Source organism: Globicephala melas, chromosome 15, assembly GCF_963455315.2.
Source record: "Globicephala melas chromosome 15, mGloMel1.2, whole genome shotgun sequence".
In the NCBI taxonomy this organism is placed as follows: domain Eukaryota; kingdom Metazoa; phylum Chordata; class Mammalia; order Artiodactyla; family Delphinidae; genus Globicephala; species Globicephala melas.
Genome location: NC_083328.1, coordinates 38,426,794 through 38,449,474, shown reverse-complemented (window position 1 = coordinate 38,449,474; position 22,681 = coordinate 38,426,794). Strand labels below are relative to the sequence as shown.

Sequence of the window (22,681 nt, the reverse complement as noted above, 5' to 3'; positions counted from 1 at the left end):
AACCACAAAAAGACATATTACTAAAGCAAAGGAAGCCAGTCAGAAAAGTCTCAATGAGTCCAACTATCTGAAATTCTTGAAAAGGCAAGACTGTGCAGAGAAAAATAAGACCAGTGTTTGCCAGGGGGTGCAGGTGGGGGCAGAGAAGAACAGGCAGAGCACAGAGAATTTGGGGGAAGTCAAGATATTTTGTATGATATTATCATGATAGATATATGTCATTAAACTCATGTCGAAACCTACAGAATTTACACTAAGAGTGAACCCTAAGGGAAACTATGAATTTGGGGCAATTATAATGTGTCAATGTAGGTTCATCTTTGGTAAAAATGTACCATTCTGGTGAGTGATGTTGATAAAAGTAGACAGTATGTGTGTGTAGGAGCAGGGGTATATGAGAAATCTCTGTACCTTCCTTAATTGTTGTCCACTTAAAGTGGCTTTTAAGAAATAGTCTTAAAAATAATATAGCCCATTTCAGTGGATTCCAATTGCTATAATTACCCCAACGGAGAGCAACGTGTTGGAAATGGAATATAGAGTATGTGGCTTTTATTGTTTTAATTTTTATTTATTATTTTTATTTACTTTGATCATTCTTTTCCTTTTATTTTTTGAAGGGGCCTAGATGGGCAGTGAATAAAATGGAGAGGAAGAGCTGGGCATTTTGAATATATCCAATGATTCTAAAACTATGAAAGGATATAATAATGGGAACTGTTCGATAAGAAGTCGTTCCATTCTTAGCACAGAGGCATATGGAGGCACAAAAAATACGCTATCTCATAAAAATCAATCAACAAGAAACAGGCCAAGACAATTTCATATTGAAGGCAAATAAGCCGCATTATTTAGGTGAGTAAAGTAAATATGATTTCACTAGAGGAGTGGAAGGCTTGACAGCTCCTTTGAACAGATGCCGCTCATACAGCAGAGGAGCCTAATTGTTTACTTGCACCTCCAGCTCCTCTGTCAACGGAAGGAGGCCTGTGGTGTGAGGACTCATTTCTCTGAGTAACCAGATGTGACAGAGAATCTTATTCAGCCTGAACTTCTCAGGGCATATTGTAAGGTTAGCCTGCTCTGAGGAGGTCCTTTGGGTATAGAACCAGAAACCAGTTGCTGAACAGAGTTTTCCACACCCCAGCACGTAAAATAGGTAACTTGTAAGAGACTGGATGGAGCCATCAGATCAGGGGAAGTCTTATAAACGGGTCTAGAGAAATATAATATGTTTTTTGTTGCACATAAATCTAAATATGTTACCTTTCTGCCTGTAAAACCCGTCCCTTTCAATGTGCTCTGTCTCTGCAGGGCTCAATAAAAACTTGTCAATAAAATATGACTGTATGGATGGATGTTCCTTTGGATTAGCTATTTGTAAGGGGGGAATTAGCTATCTGAGGGGAAGTGAGAGGGGAGAGTGGAAAATCCTTGACCCAGCACTCAGGACACCTGGCTCTAGGCCCACCTTGCCCATTTCTACGCTTCTCCTAGGTATTGTTCTCCATGGACAACACTCAACTCTCTTCTGTGATTCTAAGAGCTGCTTTTCCCTATGACCAGGAGCACAAAAATGCAGAACGGCTTGTGTTGTCCAGGGTTGTTTGCTTTTGTGGAATGGAGCTACTAGTCCACAGTGGGATTCAAACAATGATATACTCCCAAGAACCTACACAACTTATTTATATCAAGTCTAAAATGACAGTCAGACAATGAGATAGGTGAAGAATAGCTGACCCTCAGCCTCATTCACAAACAGTTCCTTTCTAACCTAAGGCAAAATTTCCATGTATTATCTCAGAAATGAAAATGTAAAAACATGCATTCTTCCTTTGGAATATCAGGGAGTAAGCTACTTATCAGGTGTGCTGGGATGACATTACTGTCCTGGCTTTTCTTTTTGGCTTCTAAGTTAGGGGGCTTGTTTTAGATTCAAGTATCTGTGTGTCTGGGAAGAAGTAGTATGCATTTAGTGATTTTGTTCTTAGCTGGAATAAATTTCATGCACAGAATTGGCCACCTCTACCAGCCATCCACTGTGGCTTCAAAGACAATAATTAAGCTATTATTATCCCTGATGTCATCAGCCAGTGGCAATAGAATCAAAGGCATGATTCCCTAGTAGTAACATCTGTTAAAAGGGATGGTGATACCTGCTTCCAGGATATGAATGATTCCCTAGGACAAAGGAACAAGGCTGGGAGATCTAGGCCCCTCTACTTCACTACTAGCTCAACTTGTTTTTCTAGGGTTACCTGTATATGGCCACTCTGCTATACTTTCCAAGTATCCTTCAATGTCTCCTTCTACTTATCCACAAGATCCACGTTCCTAACATGGTGTGGCTGACCCCTCATGAACCATCCTCAGTCCACGTTTTTGGTTTCATCTCCCAAAAATGTTGCCTAGTCAGGCAACACTAATTGTAATCCTTCTAAAATTCCGGTGCACTTTGTTTCATGTGCTGTACCATCCTCGATAAACCCCCTTTTATTTTAATTTGTTGAAATTATGAGCCTCAGTGCAAACTCACCTCCACGTGGCACTGCCTGCCTTGTGAAGGCTTCCCTTCTGCTTCACATGTCCTATATCACAGATCTCTCACAAAGCATATTGCCAGTACTCATATAGAGCACTCCTACTTGTCTGTGATTTCTGTATCTTATCTAACCTGTGCCTCTGTGTAGCAGAAGATGTTTTGATGGCCTTCCTGCATTCCTTTTACCTACCCTGGAGGTCCCCTGTACACAGTGCCTGTACATGCCACAGTCTTCATGCATCCCTCTGCCTGAGGGTGTTAGTCTGACTGTGGAAGCAGGCTTGGCCTGCTTGGGGCAAGCAGAAGTGCAAGGGATTTGATGCCCCTCAGGTGTAACCCTCAACCGAGGAAGAATGGGAGGTGGTGGCTACATTTCCTAGCTTCCTCACACTTGGATGGGATAACTCAGAAATGCTGTAACTCCCAGACTCTTCGGGAGGAGAAAGTTGCAGAAGTGGTCCTCGTTTGTTTATGTCTCTCCGTATCAACTCCTTAGGAGAGTTGCCTCCTGCACTGACTCTGAGCTTGGCCATATGGCTTGCATTGGCCAATGGGACTTAATAAATGTGACACAACCAAAGACTTGAAAAGGGTTTGCACACTGGAGCTGGATCGCTCCTTAATATCTGAAAACTTTCTTACTTGTCCCCAAGTCCGTGTCTTGGTGCCTGATATCATACTTGCTTATTGAATGTGTTAACTACGTGTTTATTGAATGAACGGCATATTCTTCTGCTTCTGCGCTTCCCCCGCTATGACGGTGCTCCTGTTACTTTGTTTGTCCATTGGTTTCAAACTTCCATAACTTTTCCTTGGTCCTTTCCTCCTTCCCAAGTTAATGGCCAGAGTGGCTTGTTTCGGGCTTCAACTTCTGGGTCCAAATTTGCTCCATGCCAAGCCTCATTGGAGACACACTCTCCAAGGTTCCCTTTGGCTTGATTCCGCACCCCACCCCATGTTGCTGCCCCTGGACTTTAAGAGATCCACGGTGGCTTGTTTCCCATCCTTCTCCCCCCATCTGAGGCTCTGCAAGCTCTCTCTTGGTCTCCCATTCCTGGTTGACACTCCCTAGAAACACAGTCAACAGGAACTGACTAGAATTGACTCTTTCATGCCAACTACTTTCTTATGTTTGAACTTCCATCATTTTTGAAGAGAACTGATAGTCTTCTGATGAAACATATTTTCCCCTCTTCACAGAAGTGAAGAACAAGCTAAGGGCAAGGAAAGATAGGATTTGTGGATCTCCTTGTTCTCCTCTGTCATTGGCTTCTGAATTTCTCATTAAGTCACAAAATTTTTAGGCTATTAATGACAGTTAATTAATCGAAGTCATTTAACACAGATACAAATTAGGATATTCTTATAACGTTTCCTCGCATGCGTGGTCTTCCTGATTGCAGTATCTCATAACACATCTGTCTGTCATTTAGTGAGCATCTGATGACAATGCTAAGCCTTTAGAATGTTTTCTAACCATTGATTTTGATATTTATTAAGTGCTTGCTAAAAGTACAGCACTGTGCTCGTCACTAAGGGGACAGTCAAAGAAATATAAAATTCTTATTCTATCTTTTATCAAGTGTTAATCCAATAGGTTTTTGTTTTTTGTTTTTTTTCTGCACCATGCAGCTTGCAGGATCTTAGTTCCCCGACCAGGGATTGATTGAACCCGGGCCCACTGCAGTGAAAGCCTGGAGTCCTAACCACTGGACTGCCAGGGAATTCCCCAGGAGGTTGTTGTTGGTGTGGAATCCCTGAACTTATAACTTTCCCAGTTTTGTTTGGGAAACTGGAATCTGTAAAAATTTTAGGGGTAAATTTGAGAAAAGCAGACTAGGAGGACCTGAAATGAACTGGTAACCAACAGGTTGGTTTATATGGCTAATCGCTCATAGAAATCCCTCTCAATCTGGTTCTCTCTCTCCAGCATGAAAGGCTGGTGCAGTGGTTCTGATGATGCAGCGTCTGAACCACCGTCAGGGAGCAACAGGGTTCCAATGCTCATTGCAAATAGTTGGGAACAGAAACATCATGTTTGATCTCCATTTCCTCATGTATAAAATTAAGGGTTAAACTAATGGCTTTCCAAGGTCTCTTCCTGCTCTGACAGGCTGTAACTCCATAATTTCAGTTACAATTTGTTAAAATTTAAATTAGTCTGGATAAATCAGTCAGAATAATCAGTCAAGTATGTCACAGTATTTTGGTGGGGTACCAATCTCCAAGGGGTCTGACAAGTGTTTAGAAACCATTATCATAAAAATCATTAAAACCACATAAATTTGTCACCATAATAATACTTTTCTTCTTGTCCTCCCTTTACCACTATATTTTTTGAAGGAACTGTCTACACTTGATACCTCTACTTCATCATACTTACTGCAGCCTTCACAATTTGGCTTCCTTCCTGTCACAGACACTATCACTTTCCTGCTCACATCCCTTTGGGCCTTAGCATTTAGTGTATGAAGAAAGCCTCTGGATCTATTTGTCTGAGAGTTTTCTCTGGCGGCCAAATTCTGCTCTGTTTGAGCATTTGCCAAGTCAAAATGCTGGAGAGTCAACGCCACCCAGGAAAAACTATCAATCATGAAACAATATCTGATTGCAACTGGCATATAAATACAGCAGTTCCCTCACCCTTCAGGCAGAATGACTCTCAGACGAGTTCTAAACCATCTCCCAGAGTTTCCTGGTAGGATTGAGCCCCAGTTACCCACAGTGACAACTTGTGCTGTAATACACCCTTAATTCCTGCCTTCCCTTCCCGGTCTCAATTCCCCACTCCCCTACCGGTATTTACTAGAATCATGCCTTGGATAAACAACTTGCATTTAATCCTTGTCCCAGGGACTGCTCCTGGGGACCCAAACCGACATATTGTACTTCTCCTCTTCCCATGTGCTAAGGTGCCTCCTCCAATCACACCAATGACTTCATCTCCAAAACCAGTGGCCACCGTTGCCCCATTCTTTCTTTCTTAATCCTCATCTCCATTCCTTTCACAGCCCTGCACTTTCTCAAGTAATCTTCCATATCCCTAACTGTCCAAGTTCCGTCTCCTCTTTCTCCCTCCACGTCCAAACTTCTCCAAGATTTTGTGCTAGAACCTCTTCTCTTCGTTTTCTCTCCACACTCTCCCTTAGCAATGCTATTTAGCTATGGCATGACTGAGGTGCACGAGGATGGATGCTTGTGCATTTGACTTTCAGCTCCTTGACCACCTCCACCTCTTTTTGGCTTTGGTAACTCACCTCCATGGACCTCATCATTGCCTGGAAATGCTCAATTTTGGGAGTCTTGAGTTTCAACACCCTACTCACTAACCATAGCTTTCTCCCTTTCAACTCTCTCACTACTAATCCCAATTAACCTTCTCTTCTATTTTATGGATATTCCATTTTTTAAAACTCCATTTCCTTCTCTCCCTACGTCCACCATCTCCACTTGAGTGCTATTGAAGAAAATGACTCAGTTGCTGCTGCTATAAATCCATGCTCTCCCACTTGGCCCCTCAGTACTGGCCAGAGGTCATTACCGGTCCTTTGTCAGCATCCTCTCCCACCCCCATTTGCAGAGCACAAAATTTTATCTCTTTTGAAGCCCCCATCCCAGCACCACTTCCCTCACTCCAAGAATTGACCTTGCCTCCTACACCTTTGAAATAACTGTGACTCCCAAGTGGATATTCTCCTGATATCCTCCTCTGTGACCTAAAAACTGAACTTCATCTGCTCATTCTTCTCTCTTTTATCTCAAAGAGAGGAGAGTTCCTTTTTCATGTACAGGCTAATCCCTTCACTTTTCAATAAAACCCAGCTCATCAAGAGATGAATGAAAATGAAGAATTTGGGTCTGAAGAAGTTCTGGTAAAAGGACTTGTGATGAAATTAGAATTTAAGAAAAACTAGGAGAAGAACTGGGTGTTTAGGGGAGTCAATGCCACATTTAAAGTTATAAATGAAGGGCCACTCTAGGATCCTACAGTTTTCTTCATGTTCTTGTAAAATTTCTACAAGAAACTATCAGCATGTTGTAACATTCTTAAGTCTATTTTACTCTATATCAGAAAATTAACAGTTTATGTCAATGTTTCACTTTCAACCTAAGAGTTTATTATTTTCCATTATTCTCATCAGAGGATATCAACATATCACAACATTATCCAAAAAGCCATGATCAAATGAGCTTTAGGGACAAAAACAATTTGTCAAGAGAGTTTACTGCAAAAGTTTATTGCTTTTTCTATATACCTCATGTAGAAGCCATCCATTAATATGCAGTCATTACATTTAGGATAGAAGAGAGTTAACTCAGATGTAATTTCTTGATTCCCTAACCATTAGAGGATTTTAGCCACTGAATCATCTTTAGCTATAACAAATACATCTTAGTAGACAAAGTCAAGCTGTAATTCCTGTTTTTCAACTGCCCTGTGATTCTTTGAATATCAACTAATATATCCCAGAAATTTAGTATAGTGTTTCTTTTCAAAATGATGAATCTGAGCTCAAGTGTAAAATAAAGCCACTGCTATAGTGGGGGGAAAGCATTTGAACTTCAGGTTTCACGTTTTATTTTTAAGCCTGACTTCTCTGAGCAGTTATAGCTGAATATATAACTATTGCAAATTTAACTATCAGCATTACTCTCTGATGTGCTATAACATTATGATAAGACCTTTTGAAATAGAAATTGATTTCTAGATAGTCATTCATTTGAGAAAAAGAGGTGTAATTTCCCCCCTTCTTTTGTATTTATCAAGTTTTGACTGCAGGCTTTATTTTCTCTGCTCAAACAACTCATGTATTCTACTATTGATAATTTCTAAGTTGGGAATTTTAGGGAAACACAGGAGTCTGTCAGTCAGTGATTTGCTGGTTGTTAACTACTTCTGTTTCCTAGCTAAATTTCTGCCTATTAATAAATGGATATTACAGGGGTAGTTTCTTAAGACTAGTTCTTAAAGTACTTTCTCTCTGAGCTGACAGCTTAAATCATCATCTTGTGACCCAAGTGTCTTTATCAGTCAAGAAGCATAGAATGAGTATCTACTATGAGTAGGGTGTATTGGTTGCCAGTGCGAGCAACAGAGAATTGAATGGATTTTATATTCTTGCTGGAGAAGACAAGTCACAAAGACCTGAAAAGTTGGTTGATGTTATGAGATGAAAATCTAAGAACTCTCATAAGCCTTTAGAAGATTATTGCTGTTGTGATTTGCCTTGGTTTGGTTGCAAAGTTTGGAGAGTCATTTCAACAGCCTGAGAAAAGGAACATTTATGGAGAATGTATTGGTTTAGGTAATACTGGTTGTTCTAAAGATAAACTCCCAAATCTCAATACCTTAATGTAATAGTTTAATTTCTGCTTCACGTAAGGAATGAGAAATTCTAAGTCAGGAATCAGGGACCTGGGCTCCTTTCATGTTGTGACTCTGCCACCTTTAGCATTTGCTTCCAGAGTTACTGTTCTCAATCACATCAAGCCTCAGAATAGAAAAGAGTGTGGAAAATCAACCTACATGGAGTTTTTATGCATCAGGCATAGAAGAAAAGCACATCACTTCTGCTTACAATACATTGGCTGGAATTGTCATATGACCACACTTACCTGCAAAGCAGGCTGGGAAATGTGGTCTTTCTGTGGCTCGTGTAGAAGAGGAAATTAGTTTGGTGACTAGCTTTAAGCCTCTGTCACAGAGTTCTTTGGCTGGGAATTTGGGCTGGAAGTTATTAGAAACTCAGATGCAATGTTTGCATCTCCCACAACCTGGATGGGCTTTCTCATGCCAACTAGACTCCATTCTCCATTCTATAGCAACTAGTGGGTCACATTTCCTAAAGAAGCCAGTATGATTGGTTGAGATAATTACCATGGTCTGTAACAAATTGTAGACCACTGAATTATTTGGGCCAGGCCATCTCATGGACCATGGTTGACTCATGGATGGGTTGCCATTGGGTTGAGTGTCTATTCCTCGCTCAATCAGTTGTCACTCCTGAGAAAGTATAACCCACAACTGCTTTCTTGAGTAAAAAAAAAAAAAAAATGTGGCTAGGTCATCACCTTATTATTATTACTACTACCAATAATAGGGTTTTATTCTATGCACTCAGCACTGTGTCCAGAACCTTACATGCACTATGTTATTGATTTTTCACAACCCCCATATTTTATTAACCATTTCAAATAAAATAAGCCTCTGAGGGATTTCATAACTTAGCCAAGTTTCTGGTGCTGTCTAATCAAAATCCTGTCATCTTTACCTTTTAACATCACTGTTCCTGGTTTCCTTCAGCCACAGAGGGGCTTTGGGCATGGCGAGTGCTGTGACAGATATGACTGGTGACTGGTCCAAGGGAAAGGAACAGATTATATGCAATAGAAGTTCCAAAGAGATACAAAACAACCAGAGAAGGCATGAAGGATGAACTTGGACTTGACCTAAGGCATAATGTATTAAGTTGGGATCCAAAAGGAATTCATGGCAGTCATGTTGGAGAAATGGGCTCTTTCCCTTTAGCTATCATGATAGTAGATCTTGTAGTTCCAGAAAAACTGTCCCTTAAGGGTTTTTAAGATAGGAATCCTTTCGGAAATACTTAGGATCAAATCTTTTTCCTGTTATTTCTGCCTTCATCCCCCAAACTATGTTAAAAGGACGGGGGAATATGGTTAGAGAATTCTTTTGACTGACAATTGATTGTGTGTGGAAGTGAAAGTAAAATTATATAATATGGATTCAATATTGTTGGGACATTAAAACACCATTAAAAGGGTGAGAATACATATTCAAAATACATATATCTGACAAAAGATTCCTATCCATAATAGGTAAAGAGCTCCTACAAACCTAAAGCTAAAAGCTACCCAAGTGAACAAGAGGGGGACTTACAGAATGCTGATAACATTTTATCTCTTGATTTAGGTGCTGGTTACACATGTGTGCCCAGTTCATGAAAATTTATCAAGTTATGCTCTTTCCTAAATTATATTATACTTCAATAAAATTAAAATGACCAGAAGTTTATTCTTTCATTACATAACAGCACAATTATTAGATTTTAAAAAATTTTTAACAATTATACATATAAAAGCTGTCACATGACTTTACTTGTGTAATCATCCTAGCCTCAGTTCTACATGGATAAAAAATAAAACATATTATAGTAAAAGAAAAAACTTAATTGTCAGTTGTTTGGATTTCTACCTTAATTCTCACATGATTTTTGGCTAACCCTCAATGCATTAATAAATAATTTTCATTTTCTTTTTCAAAGGAATTAAAATTAGTAGTGTATTGAGAATTTTAAGGCAATCTTTAGAATAACGTCTTTGTCATTATTGCAAACTCACTCATTCTCCTAGACATATGCACCTTCTCTGGTGAACTTACATCTTTGGGCCACATCATGATAAAATAGAAAATTTTAGTCTCAACACACTTCTCTGAGGGTAAAGTTATAGGTATTTTTATTCCTTTTGAGAGAGGAAATATAATTGTTTGCTTATGGTCTCGTAAGAGGCAAAATAGTCAAAAAATATTCATTGAGTACCTTATATATAGGACACTGTGCTAAATATAGAGTTATAAAAAAACATAATATATTATCTCTTGGGAGATTTACAACTTATCTGAAGAAGTGTATACTCGTACACATTAGTTAACAACATAAGTTAATACCAAATAAGTGTTAAATATATTGTAGAAAAAAGAAATAAAGGAAAGGAAAAACATCTGAACTCTAAAATGGTGCCCAAAAGTCAGAGTTCTTGGCAGTCAGGGAAGGCTTCCTGGAGGCAGCATGATAGAAAAACAAAATTATTTTCTCTTTAAATCTGAGTTTTTTTCACTTTCCAGATATAAGCAGTTACGTTTAACCTCTTAGAGCTTTAAGATTTTCATCTGAGAATTAGAGCTGATGCCAATAATTTCTACCTCACAGAGTCATGAGGTTAGATAACTTTGTAAAATAGTAGGTCCCTCCCTTCTTTCATATGAATAAATAATTACTGAGAATCTTTGCTGTCTGACACTGAGCATCTGGAAGGATGGGGCGGTAGGGAGTTGGGAGGTATCCTAGGTGTTAGAAAGAGGAAGGAGAAGGAGGTATTGGGGGTTTTAAATGAAAAATGAATAAGAAATATTGACAAAAGTACAGTACAGCATGACAAAAAGAAGACGGGACAGTGTTTGGGAGACCTGGAGGAATAAATAAAACTAAGGAAGTTTTCTTACAGCCTGGCAATAATATGCTGGCTCTGGTGAGGAAACCAGAAATATAGACGATCCCATCCCTGAATGTTTAACTTTTAAGTGGGTAGACAATGCTTACACCCGTATTTACTTACATATATGAACTGACTAGAGGACAAGTAATGAAATGTCCTAGCTTATGTCACGTAGTCTTTGCTTCTTTATCCCACAGGGATTTGGAGAAGGGAAAGCTCATGGCATCAGGGAAAGTTTGGAGCTCAGTCTTGGGGGATGAGTGGACATGGATCCAAAGGAGGAAAAGAGGGTTCATTCCAGACAAGTGTAGCTTCGTGCAACAATTCATCAGAAGTATCTTGCCATAGACTGATTTTTACTTAAATAGATATCAGAGCAAAAATCATTTGGATAAGAGTGCTTCTGAGAGGTCATGGACAGGTAACTAGGAGATGGCAAGGTAAAAAGCCCATTTCTCCTGGATGGGAACTGCCGGTTTGAGACTGTAATGCAAAACCAGTGGGCTCCTCTCCAAGAAAGGATGGGAAAGAGGCTTAGGTATCTGATTTCACCCCAAAGTATGAGTTCCCTGAGATTTTAAGGTAAGTGTATTGAGAGGATTCAGATTCATTTATGATGAGATTGTCTCTACACCTCCTTGCTCAAGTTCCATCACCAAAACTGTAAATCCTTTATTAGGCTGTTCACCTCTATACAAAAAAGAAGGAAGCTTCTTGGAGCATATATGCTAAGCCATTATCAGTCTCAGCTACACAGAGATCAAATGTTAAGGGCATATTTTCAATAGGGGAAGTAAAAGAGGATAGTGATGTCTGCCCACCCCATGGAAAGGGCCCTGGTATGGGGAGAGAGTAACAGGTATTTCTGCGTCAACCGCAGCCCTTTCACAGAGCTTTTGTTTTGTTTTTGTTTTTTTAAGAGGCTTTTTAAAGAACCTGATGCCACATCCCTTTCCAGCATACCCTAAAGGCCAACGTACCCTGCAGAGCACTTAGCTCGCTGTGGCATGTACTAAGGGGGTGAGAGCATAAGTTCATCTCTGAAAGATCTGGGCTTAAATTCTTGGCTGTTTTCATCTTGGGCCTTTATCTGAGCCAATTTCCTTATCAGAACCATAGGCTTAATAATAATCGTAGCTTCCTCAGAGTTGTTGAGAGTATTAAAGAAAAGTATTAAAGTAAGGACTCCATCACATAAAGGTGCCCTATAACTGTCAGCTAATAATAATCACCACTATATTTATGGCGCCTGGGTCCTGGATCTTGCCAAGTTTGGGGCAGGGGTAAGGGTGGGAAGGAAGGAGGGTCTCCTTATTTATTGTATTGGCGGCACTCTGTAAACAGCCCCCAGGCCCTGGGCTAGAGCGGCGGCGGGCTGCACCCTCAGCTGGCGTCTCCTCTCCCGTGCTCCACCCACACTTCCCCGGAGCAACAAGTCCCTCTGCGGGACCCGCCCGCGCGCCACAGGCAGACCCGGCGCCGCCTCCCAGACCTCTGTCAAACTCACTGTCAAACCCATTTGGGGTCGAAATCGCGGTGGCCAACGCCCTACGGAGGCGGGAGAACCCGCAGCAGGTGAAGGAGGCTTGCAGCGGTTAGGAGGGAGGCTGGAGACGTGGGAAGTCCGGACTGAAGGGACTGAGTCCCAGTTCGCGCTGCCCTTGCGAGGCAAGAGCAGCACCGAAGCACCCACAGCTCAACTCTAGCTTCTCTCCTGGGATCAGGAGGGAGGAAACGGGACCCGGAATCCCACAGACCTCCACCCGGTCAGCGCTCTGGTCGACAGATCGCATCCCTCCGTCCTGTAGGTTCAGATCGCCCCGGTCTCTCCTTGCACCCTCACTCCACCGCACCCTTCGCCAGGTCCCCTAAGGACACTTGAGATCCCTGGCGAGATATTTCGCAGGAAGCAGGTAGGTCAGCCACGGCCCCCATCCAGTGATCTCCACTCCCTTCCCTCCCAGACTGGGTACCCTGGCGTCTCCAAAGGAGTCCCGAGGCATCCGAGGCTGGGAACATCATCCAGCTGCCCAAACGGTTGAACTCTGACAACTTCTTGGAATGGGGATCCCCGCTTTCTTGTGGGAAAGCCAAGCCCACATACCAAGAGAGCCACCCCGAGTTCTCCGTAAGGAACTCCCCTCAAAATCTACCTCTCCAGCGTCTACAGCTGCGAGTTGAGAACTAGAGAGCTGAGTACACTTCGGGGTGGGCGGGCGTGGGCGTGGGCGGGGGCGGGGGAAGTTCAGCCCCGATTTTGGAAAGAAAAACCAGTTTTGTCTCCAAGTCTCCTGGAGCCAGGGAGCTGCCTTCCCTGGAAGAGAGCCGGGACAGGAGTCAGGGAGGGAAGTCCTCCTGGCGCCGGGTTCGAAAAGCGCGGAGACGAATCGCAGTGTCCAAGCTTCCAGCCTTGTGCGTCGGAAACTACCCGTTCTCCGGGAGGCAGGGGCGGGGGATACATCCCTGACGAGTCTACCAACGCCAAGACCTGCTGTTCAGCACTTCGTACCTCATCCCCAGGCAGCCTTGAGAAGTTGGTAGCTCGGACAGCAGCCCGGGCGCACCGCATTGTTTGAAAGGTGTTATCCTGTTTTCGCCACCAAGTCAAAGAGCAATAAATTGTTTTTATGACCTTACGAGTACAATTTGAAGGGCATTTTAATTACATAACCCGTGAAAGATCACCGGAGGCAACGTTGTGTTAAGGAGCCGATGGCAGAATATCTGCATCGCACAAGAAAGAGAAAACTTGCAAATCTGCAATGAGATTGCGCAGGGCTGCCGCCGTTTTGAAACAACATGCGAAATGCAAGAGAGGTCTTACCTTTCGGACTCCAAAACCGTGTTCTGCTGCAACTTGGCGAGCTTCTTCCTCTCCTCCTTTATGCAACTCCACAAGAAAATGATTCGTGAAGACCGGTCTCTCGGCAGATGCAAAAACCATGACACAGAAGAGGAGCCCGGCGGCCGCCTTCCACTGGAAGACACAGCCACCTTTCATCTTTCTTTGGGAGTGAAAAGTGGTGTTAGGAGGCGCGCAGGCTGGCGGAGCAGTGGTCCCGCAAGGAAGGTGCAAATAAAATATATATATATATATATATATATAGTTTTTGTTGTTGCTTGTTTTAAAAAAATCTTTGTGTAGAGAAAAACACTGATTAGGGGTTTGGAAAGGAGCAAATCAGTGTGTGTTCTCTAGCATCTGGCTGGCGGGGAAGCCGTGTAGTCAGGCAGCCCGGCTTGCTCGCAGAGGTGCTAATGTGGAGAGCTGTGTGTATCTCAGAGAAAGAGCGAGTGTATCTGTGCCTGATGCTAAATCTGCATTTTCAGCTCCTCCTCAGCTCCAATTCCACTGGGGCGGGAGGAAGGCTCCAGCCTGGGTGACGTGCGCCCGCCGGCAGCCAATGAGGGCTGCAGAAGCGGCGGGTCCCGCCCTGGGCCGCCCCGGGCCCGCCCCTGCCCGCCCCCGGCCAGGCAGGTCCGCCTCCGCCGGCGGGGGGCGCCGCGCGGCGAGCCCGCGCCCCCGCCCCTTTCAGCACCCTGGAGAGCGCCTCCACCTCCACCCAGGCCCACGCGCTCCCAGGAAAATCCCCCCAGCTGTAATCTGGTCGGCGGCGCCGGAGTGATGTCATTGTTTGTGGAATCTGCAGGGCTCTGGAAAGGGAATTACGGTGTGTGCCGCTCTCTGAGGCCCCGAGGGGAGCTGGGGCACCGGCCTCTCCCGGTTCTTCTTCCCTGTTTATTTTCTGCTGCAAAACAACTCTCTCTCTCTCTCTCTCTCTCTCTCTCACGCGCGCACACACACACACACACACACACACACACAAGCACTCAAGGCATACTTGCTTCCCCTTCTCTCAATAACAAAGCAAACATCAACCCTCCTCCCGCCACTTTGGGCAAATCCCAGGGCAGGGCTGCCGCCCTTCCTGGCAGGGGAGGGGGGCGTTGGGGAAAGTAGCCTTCTTGGGGTGACTTATGGGGGCGAGAGTGCAGAAGCGAGCTATTTTTTAATTATTTTGTAGGCTCCAGGCGAGTCTGGAACTAAACAACTGGGAAGCCTGGTAGGAGATCAGGCTCGCCCCCATCAGTAAGTGTGAAGAGATGAGACCCCTCCAGAAGTCTGGGTTGCTCCGCTGAGACTGCCTTCAAGAAAGCCGCGGCCGGGATCGCCATGCCTCGAGGTGCACTCCCAGACTTGAGGACGCTGCGCAAGGACAGCCAGGCTGCGCTTTGGGAAAGGCGCAGCCACAGATCCCAGGCACTGGGCCGAGGCTGGTTGAGCGTCCTCGACCGGGGCGAATTCAGGCCAAGTGGCAAAGGGTCAACTAAGTTATCCAGTTAAGAAACGTGCACTCACAGTCTAGGAACTGCTTACTACTGACTTCTTCTTGCCCTAGTGAGAGGAAGCAGGGAGGCGATGTCTGCAACAAAATGAGAGCGACTGTCTTAAAGCAACTCAAACAGTGTTGAGTTACAGAGTATGTACACTGATCTTGACTTTGTAGGCTCGATCTTGACTGTGTAGCTCCAAAGTCCAAAATCCTGCCTCACTTGGATAAGAGGTAAGAGATTTTTTTGCCTAGAGGCTTAAGTGTATGCAATGCATCCAGAGAGAGAAGGAGAGGGAGGGAGGAGCAAGGCAGAGAGAGAGAGAGATAGATTATAATATTGACACATTACATATGTGTGTGTTTCAGACTTCCTCCTTTTCACTTTAGCATGAAGTTAGAATCTACACAAGAAAAACACTAATGGTAGAAATGAATACACAATGCCATGGGACACACTGTCTTTGAAACAGAGCTCATTGTTGACAGAGCTGGCTCCCTGAAAGCCCTTTCAAGCATTGCCAAGTAAAAATGTAGGGATTACTGAAGACTTTGATACAAGCACAAGAAATCTGTATGCAGTTATTATTATCATTTGTATTATTATTACTTGAATTTCTTTAAGAAAAGCTAAGTGAGATGCTGAGAAAGTGGTAGGACACAGGCTAAAGATGAAAGGGGCCAGAGTAGAAACAAAGTTTCTGGAAAAGTATTAATAAAAGGGAACTGAGCTACTCTAGTTTCTTCAGTTCTTTACTGCTCAGAAGCTCATTTCTGCCAAGATTAAAAAAAAAAAAATCACCCTATCTTACTCTACTGTTTACCCCTTAGAGTCCATCTATTTGATTCTAACACAAGGTTTTCTTACTCAGAGACCTTCAACTCTTCCTTTGTCTTACTTCCTTATATTTTACCCATATTTTGAATCAAAGTACTAGGCTGGTATGAAGAAATACCAAGTGGTTCTTCCTGCCCTGTATTGTCATTTGAGAAAAATGGCACCAAATGTGAAAATTACATTCAATGGATTCACAATCATGGAGAGCATTTCAAAAGCAGCAACAGAGATAAAAATCTAAGCCTTTAGAAAAATAGATCTGAAGAGCATCAAATAAGTCAATTTAGAAGATTATGGGTGTTGGGAAATAGTGCTGCTAATGTAGCTAACTCTTTCTGAAAATGAACACGAAATTACCATCTATTCAGAGATATTTATTAATTTTTTCCTGAAACCACAGAGCAATACTTCATTTCCTAAATAAATTCCACAGATGAAATGCTAGTAAATGTTGAATCTTATGTATCTGCATTTTAAATAATTAAAACCATGTAAAATTGGATACAAGCTAAATAAAGCCTGGATTGCTGATTAAAATAAGCCATTTTTAGTGGTTTACATAGAATGCAGCTCATCGTAATATTGTCAGAACAGCATAGCAAATGAAAATAGAAAATTTTGTGATGCAAATGCTAAATTTCTAATGCATAACAATGTAGTAAGCAAGTGGAGGAAATGTATTGATATTATTTGAAATACAAATATACATCCATGTGTTTTATATAACTATTTCTAGCTCATTTTTTTGATTAACAATAGTAACTTTGGTGTAAGCAGGTGAACCAGAGAGTGAATGGCAGCAGAATATTTCACGGACTGAAATGGAATCCAGTTGACAGGAACTCTATTGTACCCTCTGCTGTCACTGGCTACGCCACTGGGGTCAAACCATTGCATCTCTCAAAGCCTCTATCTCCTTATCTAGAAAAGGATACAGTTGAATTAGATAACTTCCAGGTCTGAAAGCCTACAATTTCAAAGAGATGTCAAAGTACAGACTGTGATGTAGAAAGCGTCACAAATAGCTTGAGGAATGTTGAGGATAATCATACTTTCTTAGGTAACATTATGGTGACCAATAGCTCTATTTATTTTTATATAACCTCTCTCAAGGAGTCTTGTGTTTACTAATTTTGTGAATTTGAGAAAAGAGTAACTGATACAAACTGGCTGACACTCAGATTCAGACATGAAAACCATCAGTACTGAGGTTCTTACTATTTAAGATACTGTTGTATATGTAGAGAAAGCATGGGTATTTGGTTCTGGTTCATATGTGGCACATACCCCTACAGTTTCTTTGAAGACATTGTCCTGAAAAGACCAGAATATTCCCATTTTATGGCCTCATAACTGTAAATCAGTAGGCTTATGTGTAATTAAAAGAGGCAAAATCACCCAAAGTAGGATTGGGATCCTCCCATTCAGATGTATTTCTGGGGAGAATTTTGAGCCCAGGGAGCTTCAGGTGAAGGGAAACCCATCACTGCGGAGGAGAGAGAAAGGTAGAAGCAATCTGAGGAGAGGTTGCTGGACCTTTGAATATTCTTTGGACCATTAGGAAAAAGATCTTATGTTTCTATTCATTTCTCTTCAGTTGGATGGGTGTGTAATCAAATTGGGTGAGATGAAGGGGAATAAGGTATGAACAACAGGATGTACAGTTTAAAATACAGCCTTGTTAAAAATCAGGTTGGGCTTTTCCATTTCTGTTGAGTTCATTCTGAGCATTTTAAGTGCAGTAATAATAATTTCTTTGGGTGCCACAACTCTCTACAATCATAGTGTATTACCAACCTTGTCAGGTAGATTCCTCCTAATGACACTGCCCTGCTTCTCCTCTCCACCCTAGTCCATATTTGGGCTTTCTGAAGTACTATGATTTATCACCTTATAGGTTTCTACCAAATTTTGAACTCAATACTGATCAAGTTTTTTAAAAGTTTTCTCCAGATAATTCTTATTTTCCAAGATGTCACTTCACTTCCCTGTAGTATTTATTGACATTCTCATATTTGCTGTAACTTAAAGTTTAGGTGCTCAAAATTTTTTATTTCCTTGGCATACGCTCACTCCTTTTCAATCACTGGGACTCACTTGGTCCTACCTCCCATTCCTATAGCTTTTACCAACTTATACCATTTCCTTAAATGACCTATCTCTGTTGACTCTATCTCAGCTGACTTTTGTCATCTAAGCTGTCAAATTAATATAGTTCGGAGGACTCATGGGGCTTTACTGAGAGTTTTATTATCAACAAGGCATTAAATCCAGAATGCTTTGGGTTGTATTCATTTTATAACTTCATCAACGAGCCATCAAATTTATTCGGACTAATCAACTCTTCATAAACAGAAGCTACTCATTGCTTCCTTATTTTTCAGGACAGTAAAAAATTATTTTTTGTGCTAATTTAGGTTCTACTATTTTGCTAGGATTTGAAGAAGCTAAACAATGAGGACCAAGGGCCCTTTTAATCTTCTTTTGAAAATTAGGAACACATTACTATTCACTACCTTTAGATTCCTCTTTAGGTCTACAGGACTACAAAATAATGTTTTCTCACTTGGAAAATTAATTAGTTATTTCTCAGGCTTATTGGAAGATTGCTTATTGTCTGTAGAAAGTGATTACCTATTCATGAATTCTCTACCTTGTGTTATTTCCTTTTCTGTTTCATGGTCTTTTAAAAAGTACAGCAAATCTCCCTCAATTCATTTTTTTTCAATGATTATGGAAATTATCTTTAACAGAGAGATTTTTTTGAGCTCTTCAAACTACCTTTAACATAGAAATAATTCAGAGAGAACAAAGTACATGGCTTGTTAGCAAATATAAACTGGAATTTGAAAAAATAAAAACTTTATACGTAAAATAATAGTTCAAACATTAAAAATGTATATACTAATTTTTTAAGGTTAATTCTGCCATTGCAAAAAACATCTGATTTGAGGAAAGTCCTTACTTAGACCTAAATTCTTTCGTTAATTATACAACATTTAGTATTGGTTTGGATGACCTCATCTAAGTGGAGAAATTGATGTATGATGTTATTTAACATGCTGGAAGAACATCTATAAAGTTATGGCTGTTCTCTCGGGTATCCCACTTTCTATTTCTTCTAAAAATATTCTAAAATTTCATGGTTTTGGAAACATGGCCTAGTCTATTTTTAGGAAACTTCATCATATATCCATTTTATCTTCTTATGATACTAAAGAGAGTGAACCAAAAAGTACACCTTAGAAACATATTTCTAGAACGAGCTACTCAAAACCGTACTTAGTGGCTTTATTTATTTACTTATGGCTTCATTGGGTCTTCGCTGCTGCACACAGGCTTTCTCTAGTTGCGGCGAGTGGGGGCTACTCTTCATTGCGGTGCGCGGGCTTGTCATTGCGGTGGCTTTTCTTGTGGAACACGGGCTCTAAGGTGTGCGGTCTCAGTATTTGTGGCTCATGGGCTCTAGAGAGCAGGCTCAGTAGTTGTGGAGCACGGGCTTAGTTGCTCTGCAGCATGTGGGATCTTCTTGGACCAGGGCTCAAACTCGTGTCCTCTGCATTGGCAGGCGGATTCTTAACCAGTGTGCCACCAGGGAAGTCCCTACTTAGTGGCTTTTACAGAATTATTTTCTCTTTTAAAATTCTACAATCAGGAGATTATAATTCATATAGGACCTAATCACAGTACTCGTAATGTCTAATAACACCCTCTATGATGTATCAACTTATGCTAGGGGCATCTGGTTCACAAACATTTTTTGTATGGATCACAATGTTAAAAAAAATAGTCACCATCCTTTAAAAATGGATCATTTCCCATAAAAAATCCAAGATGTGGCTTCCTTTGGAATAATTAAAGATTTGGCAATATGGTCACAATTAGCTAGAGTTAGTAGTTACCATCACCCACCCCCAAATGTAATAGGGCCTGAGCCGCCCAGTTTGCTGGAATTCTCACCCAGCTTTCTGATTCATGTGTTTTACATTCCTGACTTGGATCATAAAGTCATCTGAGTTTGTGACTTCTGGTTTAAACAGTCTATGAGGTCTCAATTACTTTTGCTAGAAAGATTTTTATAATGCCTTTAATGGGACACATTCAAATAACATGGAAATAAGAATGTATCCTTTAAAACAACTATCATCATAGATGTAAGAAAATCTAACAAATTATACTCAGATTTCCAGACTACAGACTTTCACGGAAATGGAAGCAGTCTTGGCCAAAGGCACTCTTCATCCACATTAGATAACACAGAGTAGACATATTGGGATTTCCTCCCTTCTCTTGTAGTGAAAACCTTTGCAAATGTCTAATACGGTTAGTTTTTCTTATATTCTACATTCTGCTATAGAATGGTTCTTAGAGGAATGCCAGAGGAAGACAGAATCGGGGTTGCCAATGTGAGAAGAGTGAGATATTGAAGTAGAGTATGAATTATTAGTCTATAAATACTGAAGGGAGGGTAGTAGAGAGGCTTTGTGGGAGGATCACGAAGCTGGAAGTAAAGATTCCTTTGTTTAATGCTCGTTCTTTGTCATTTTAGCTATGTGACCTGAGGTAAGTGGCCTCATCTTCTAAGCTTCAATGTAAATTGGGTGTAGTATTTGCTTAGACTGATTGTGCCTAAGATTCTGTTTAAGGTTAATTTTCAATAATAATATTCTAGACCAAGCACTTATTTCTCTTGTGCCTGTCATATCTCTTCTACTGGCTGCATGAGCTATGCTATGGCATGAAGCACAGCAATGTGGTTATACAAAGTATAGCAGTCCAGTATTGCCACTATAATGCTGTGTAACAAATCACCCTAAACTTAATGGCTTAGAGCAAGTGTTTTATTCTTATGTTACAGTTGCCTGTGGTTTGGCTGATCTAGGCTGGGCTTGGCTGAGTGGCTTTACTTCAAGCTGCAGGTTGGCTCAGCTTGGCTCTAACCCATGAATTTGGTTTAGATCTTCTCCATGTGTATTTTTTTCTGAAGCCCAGGTTGAAATGGCGCTGGTCACCTGAGCCATGCTCATCTTATGACTTATCAGTGGAGCTCAAAACCCAAGCCAAGCCATGGAACAACACTTACAGCCACCATTGCATCATGCCCACTATTATTCTATTGGTCAAAACAAGTCACATGGCCAAGCCTAACTCTGTCCATAGTGGGAGAGTGAAGGGAAAGAATACTTGTTGAACAGTAATCCAGACTTTAACACTAAGCAACGTCCAGCATCTATAGACATTTTAATTGAAAAGCATATTTTCACAAGCCAACTTAAATGATTGAAAACCAATTTGAACAACTGACTCCAGAATCATTTTAAAGGGTTAATTGTAAAATGATATCTATAATGTATCTGCAGTATGTTGTTTTAAAGTGTTGGGAAAGAACATTTCAATAATTCAATTTGTGTGTGGAAGAATGAATCACTCTCCTCTTAGAGACCTCAAGAATTAGAGTCCTTTTGGACATTTTCTTCAGAATAGCCAAGTAAGCATTGCTGGGGTCTGAATCTGACTTAAATGGCAATGTTCAGTTTGAGGATGATGGAAGTAAGGCTGATCTTGGCTCAAAATGATCAACTCAGACTAAGCTGTAGTGCAATATATGAAGCCCAGAGTTGAGAAAAGGTAATGGAATCTAGTTATGTGACCTGAGACTTTTGAACACATTCCAGATTGTATTAATCAGAATAATTCCTATTTTTCTCCCTCTTCCCCCTCCCCTCCCCCACCCTCCCCCTCCCCTCCCCTCCCCCACCCTCCCCCTCCCCTCCTCCATCCTCCCCCTCCCCCTCCCCCTCCCCCTCCCCTCCCCTTCCCCTCCCTTCCCCTCCTCCCCTCCTCCCTCCCCTCCCCTCCTCCCCTCCTCCCTCTCCCCTCCTCCCCTCCCCCCTCTTCCTACCCCCCTTCCTCCTCCTCCTCCTTCTTCTTCTTCTTTTTTTTTTTTTTTTGCGGTACACAGGCCTCTCACTGCTGTGGCCTCTCCCGTTGTGGAGCACAGGCTCCGGACACACAGACTCAGCGGCCATGGCTCACGGGCCCAGCTGTTCTGCGGCATGTGGGATCTTTCCAGACCAGGACACGAACCCGTGTCCCCTGCATCAGCAAGCAGACTCTCAACCACTGTGCCACCAGGGAAGCCCTTCCTTTTTTAAAAATTTATTTATTTTATTTATTTTTGGCTACATTGGGTCTTCATTGCTGTGTGCAGGCTTTCTCTAGTTGTAGCGAGCTGGGACTACTCTTCATTGCAGTGCGTGGGCTTCTCATTGCGATAGCTTCTCTTGTTGTGGAGCACAGGCTCTAGGCACGTGGGCTTCAGTAGTTGCAGCACACAGGCTCAGTAGTTGTGGCACATGGGCTTAGTTGCTCTGTGGCATGTGGGATCTTCCAAGACCGGGGCTTGAACCCGTGTCCCCTGCATTGGCAGGAAGATTCTTATCCACTGTGCCACCCCTTCTTATTCTTCTTATTCTCCTTCCCCTTCCCCTTCCCCTTCCCCTTCTCCTTCTCCTTCTTCTCCTTCTTTTTCTTCTTCTTCTTCTCCTTCTTCTTCTTCTTCTTCTTCTTCTTCTTCTTCTTCTTCTTCTTCTCCTTCTCCTTCTCCTTCTTCTTCTTCTTCTTCTTCTTCTTCTTCTTCTTCTTCTTCTTCTTCTTCTTCTTCTTCTTCTTCTCCTTCTTCTTCTTCTTCTTCTTCTTCTTCTTCTTCTTCTTCTTCTTCTTCTTCTTCTT

At 41.9% G+C, this 22,681-nt stretch overlaps 1 protein-coding gene and 1 long non-coding RNA gene across 2 annotated transcripts in view; one reads left to right on the top strand and one right to left on the bottom strand.

Annotated features, from left to right (window-relative positions):
- PCSK2 (proprotein convertase subtilisin/kexin type 2) overlaps positions 1-14,111 on the bottom strand; it is a 216,546-nt gene extending 202,435 nt beyond the window's left edge. Inside the window, exon 1 of the mRNA XM_030872639.2 lies at positions 13,605-14,111. Within this exon, the coding sequence (XP_030728499.1) occupies positions 13,605-13,781 (177 nt within the window). The 5' untranslated portion in view covers positions 13,782-14,111. The remainder of the gene's footprint in view (positions 1-13,604) is intronic.
- Positions 14,112-14,318: 207 nt separating this feature from the next.
- On the top strand, positions 14,319-22,444 carry LOC132593477 (uncharacterized). The gene is made up of 3 exons (XR_009559037.1): positions 14,319-14,451; positions 14,806-15,345; positions 21,912-22,444. It is a non-coding gene; the product is annotated as an uncharacterized lncRNA (long non-coding RNA).
- The last annotated feature ends 237 nt before the right edge of the window (positions 22,445-22,681 follow it).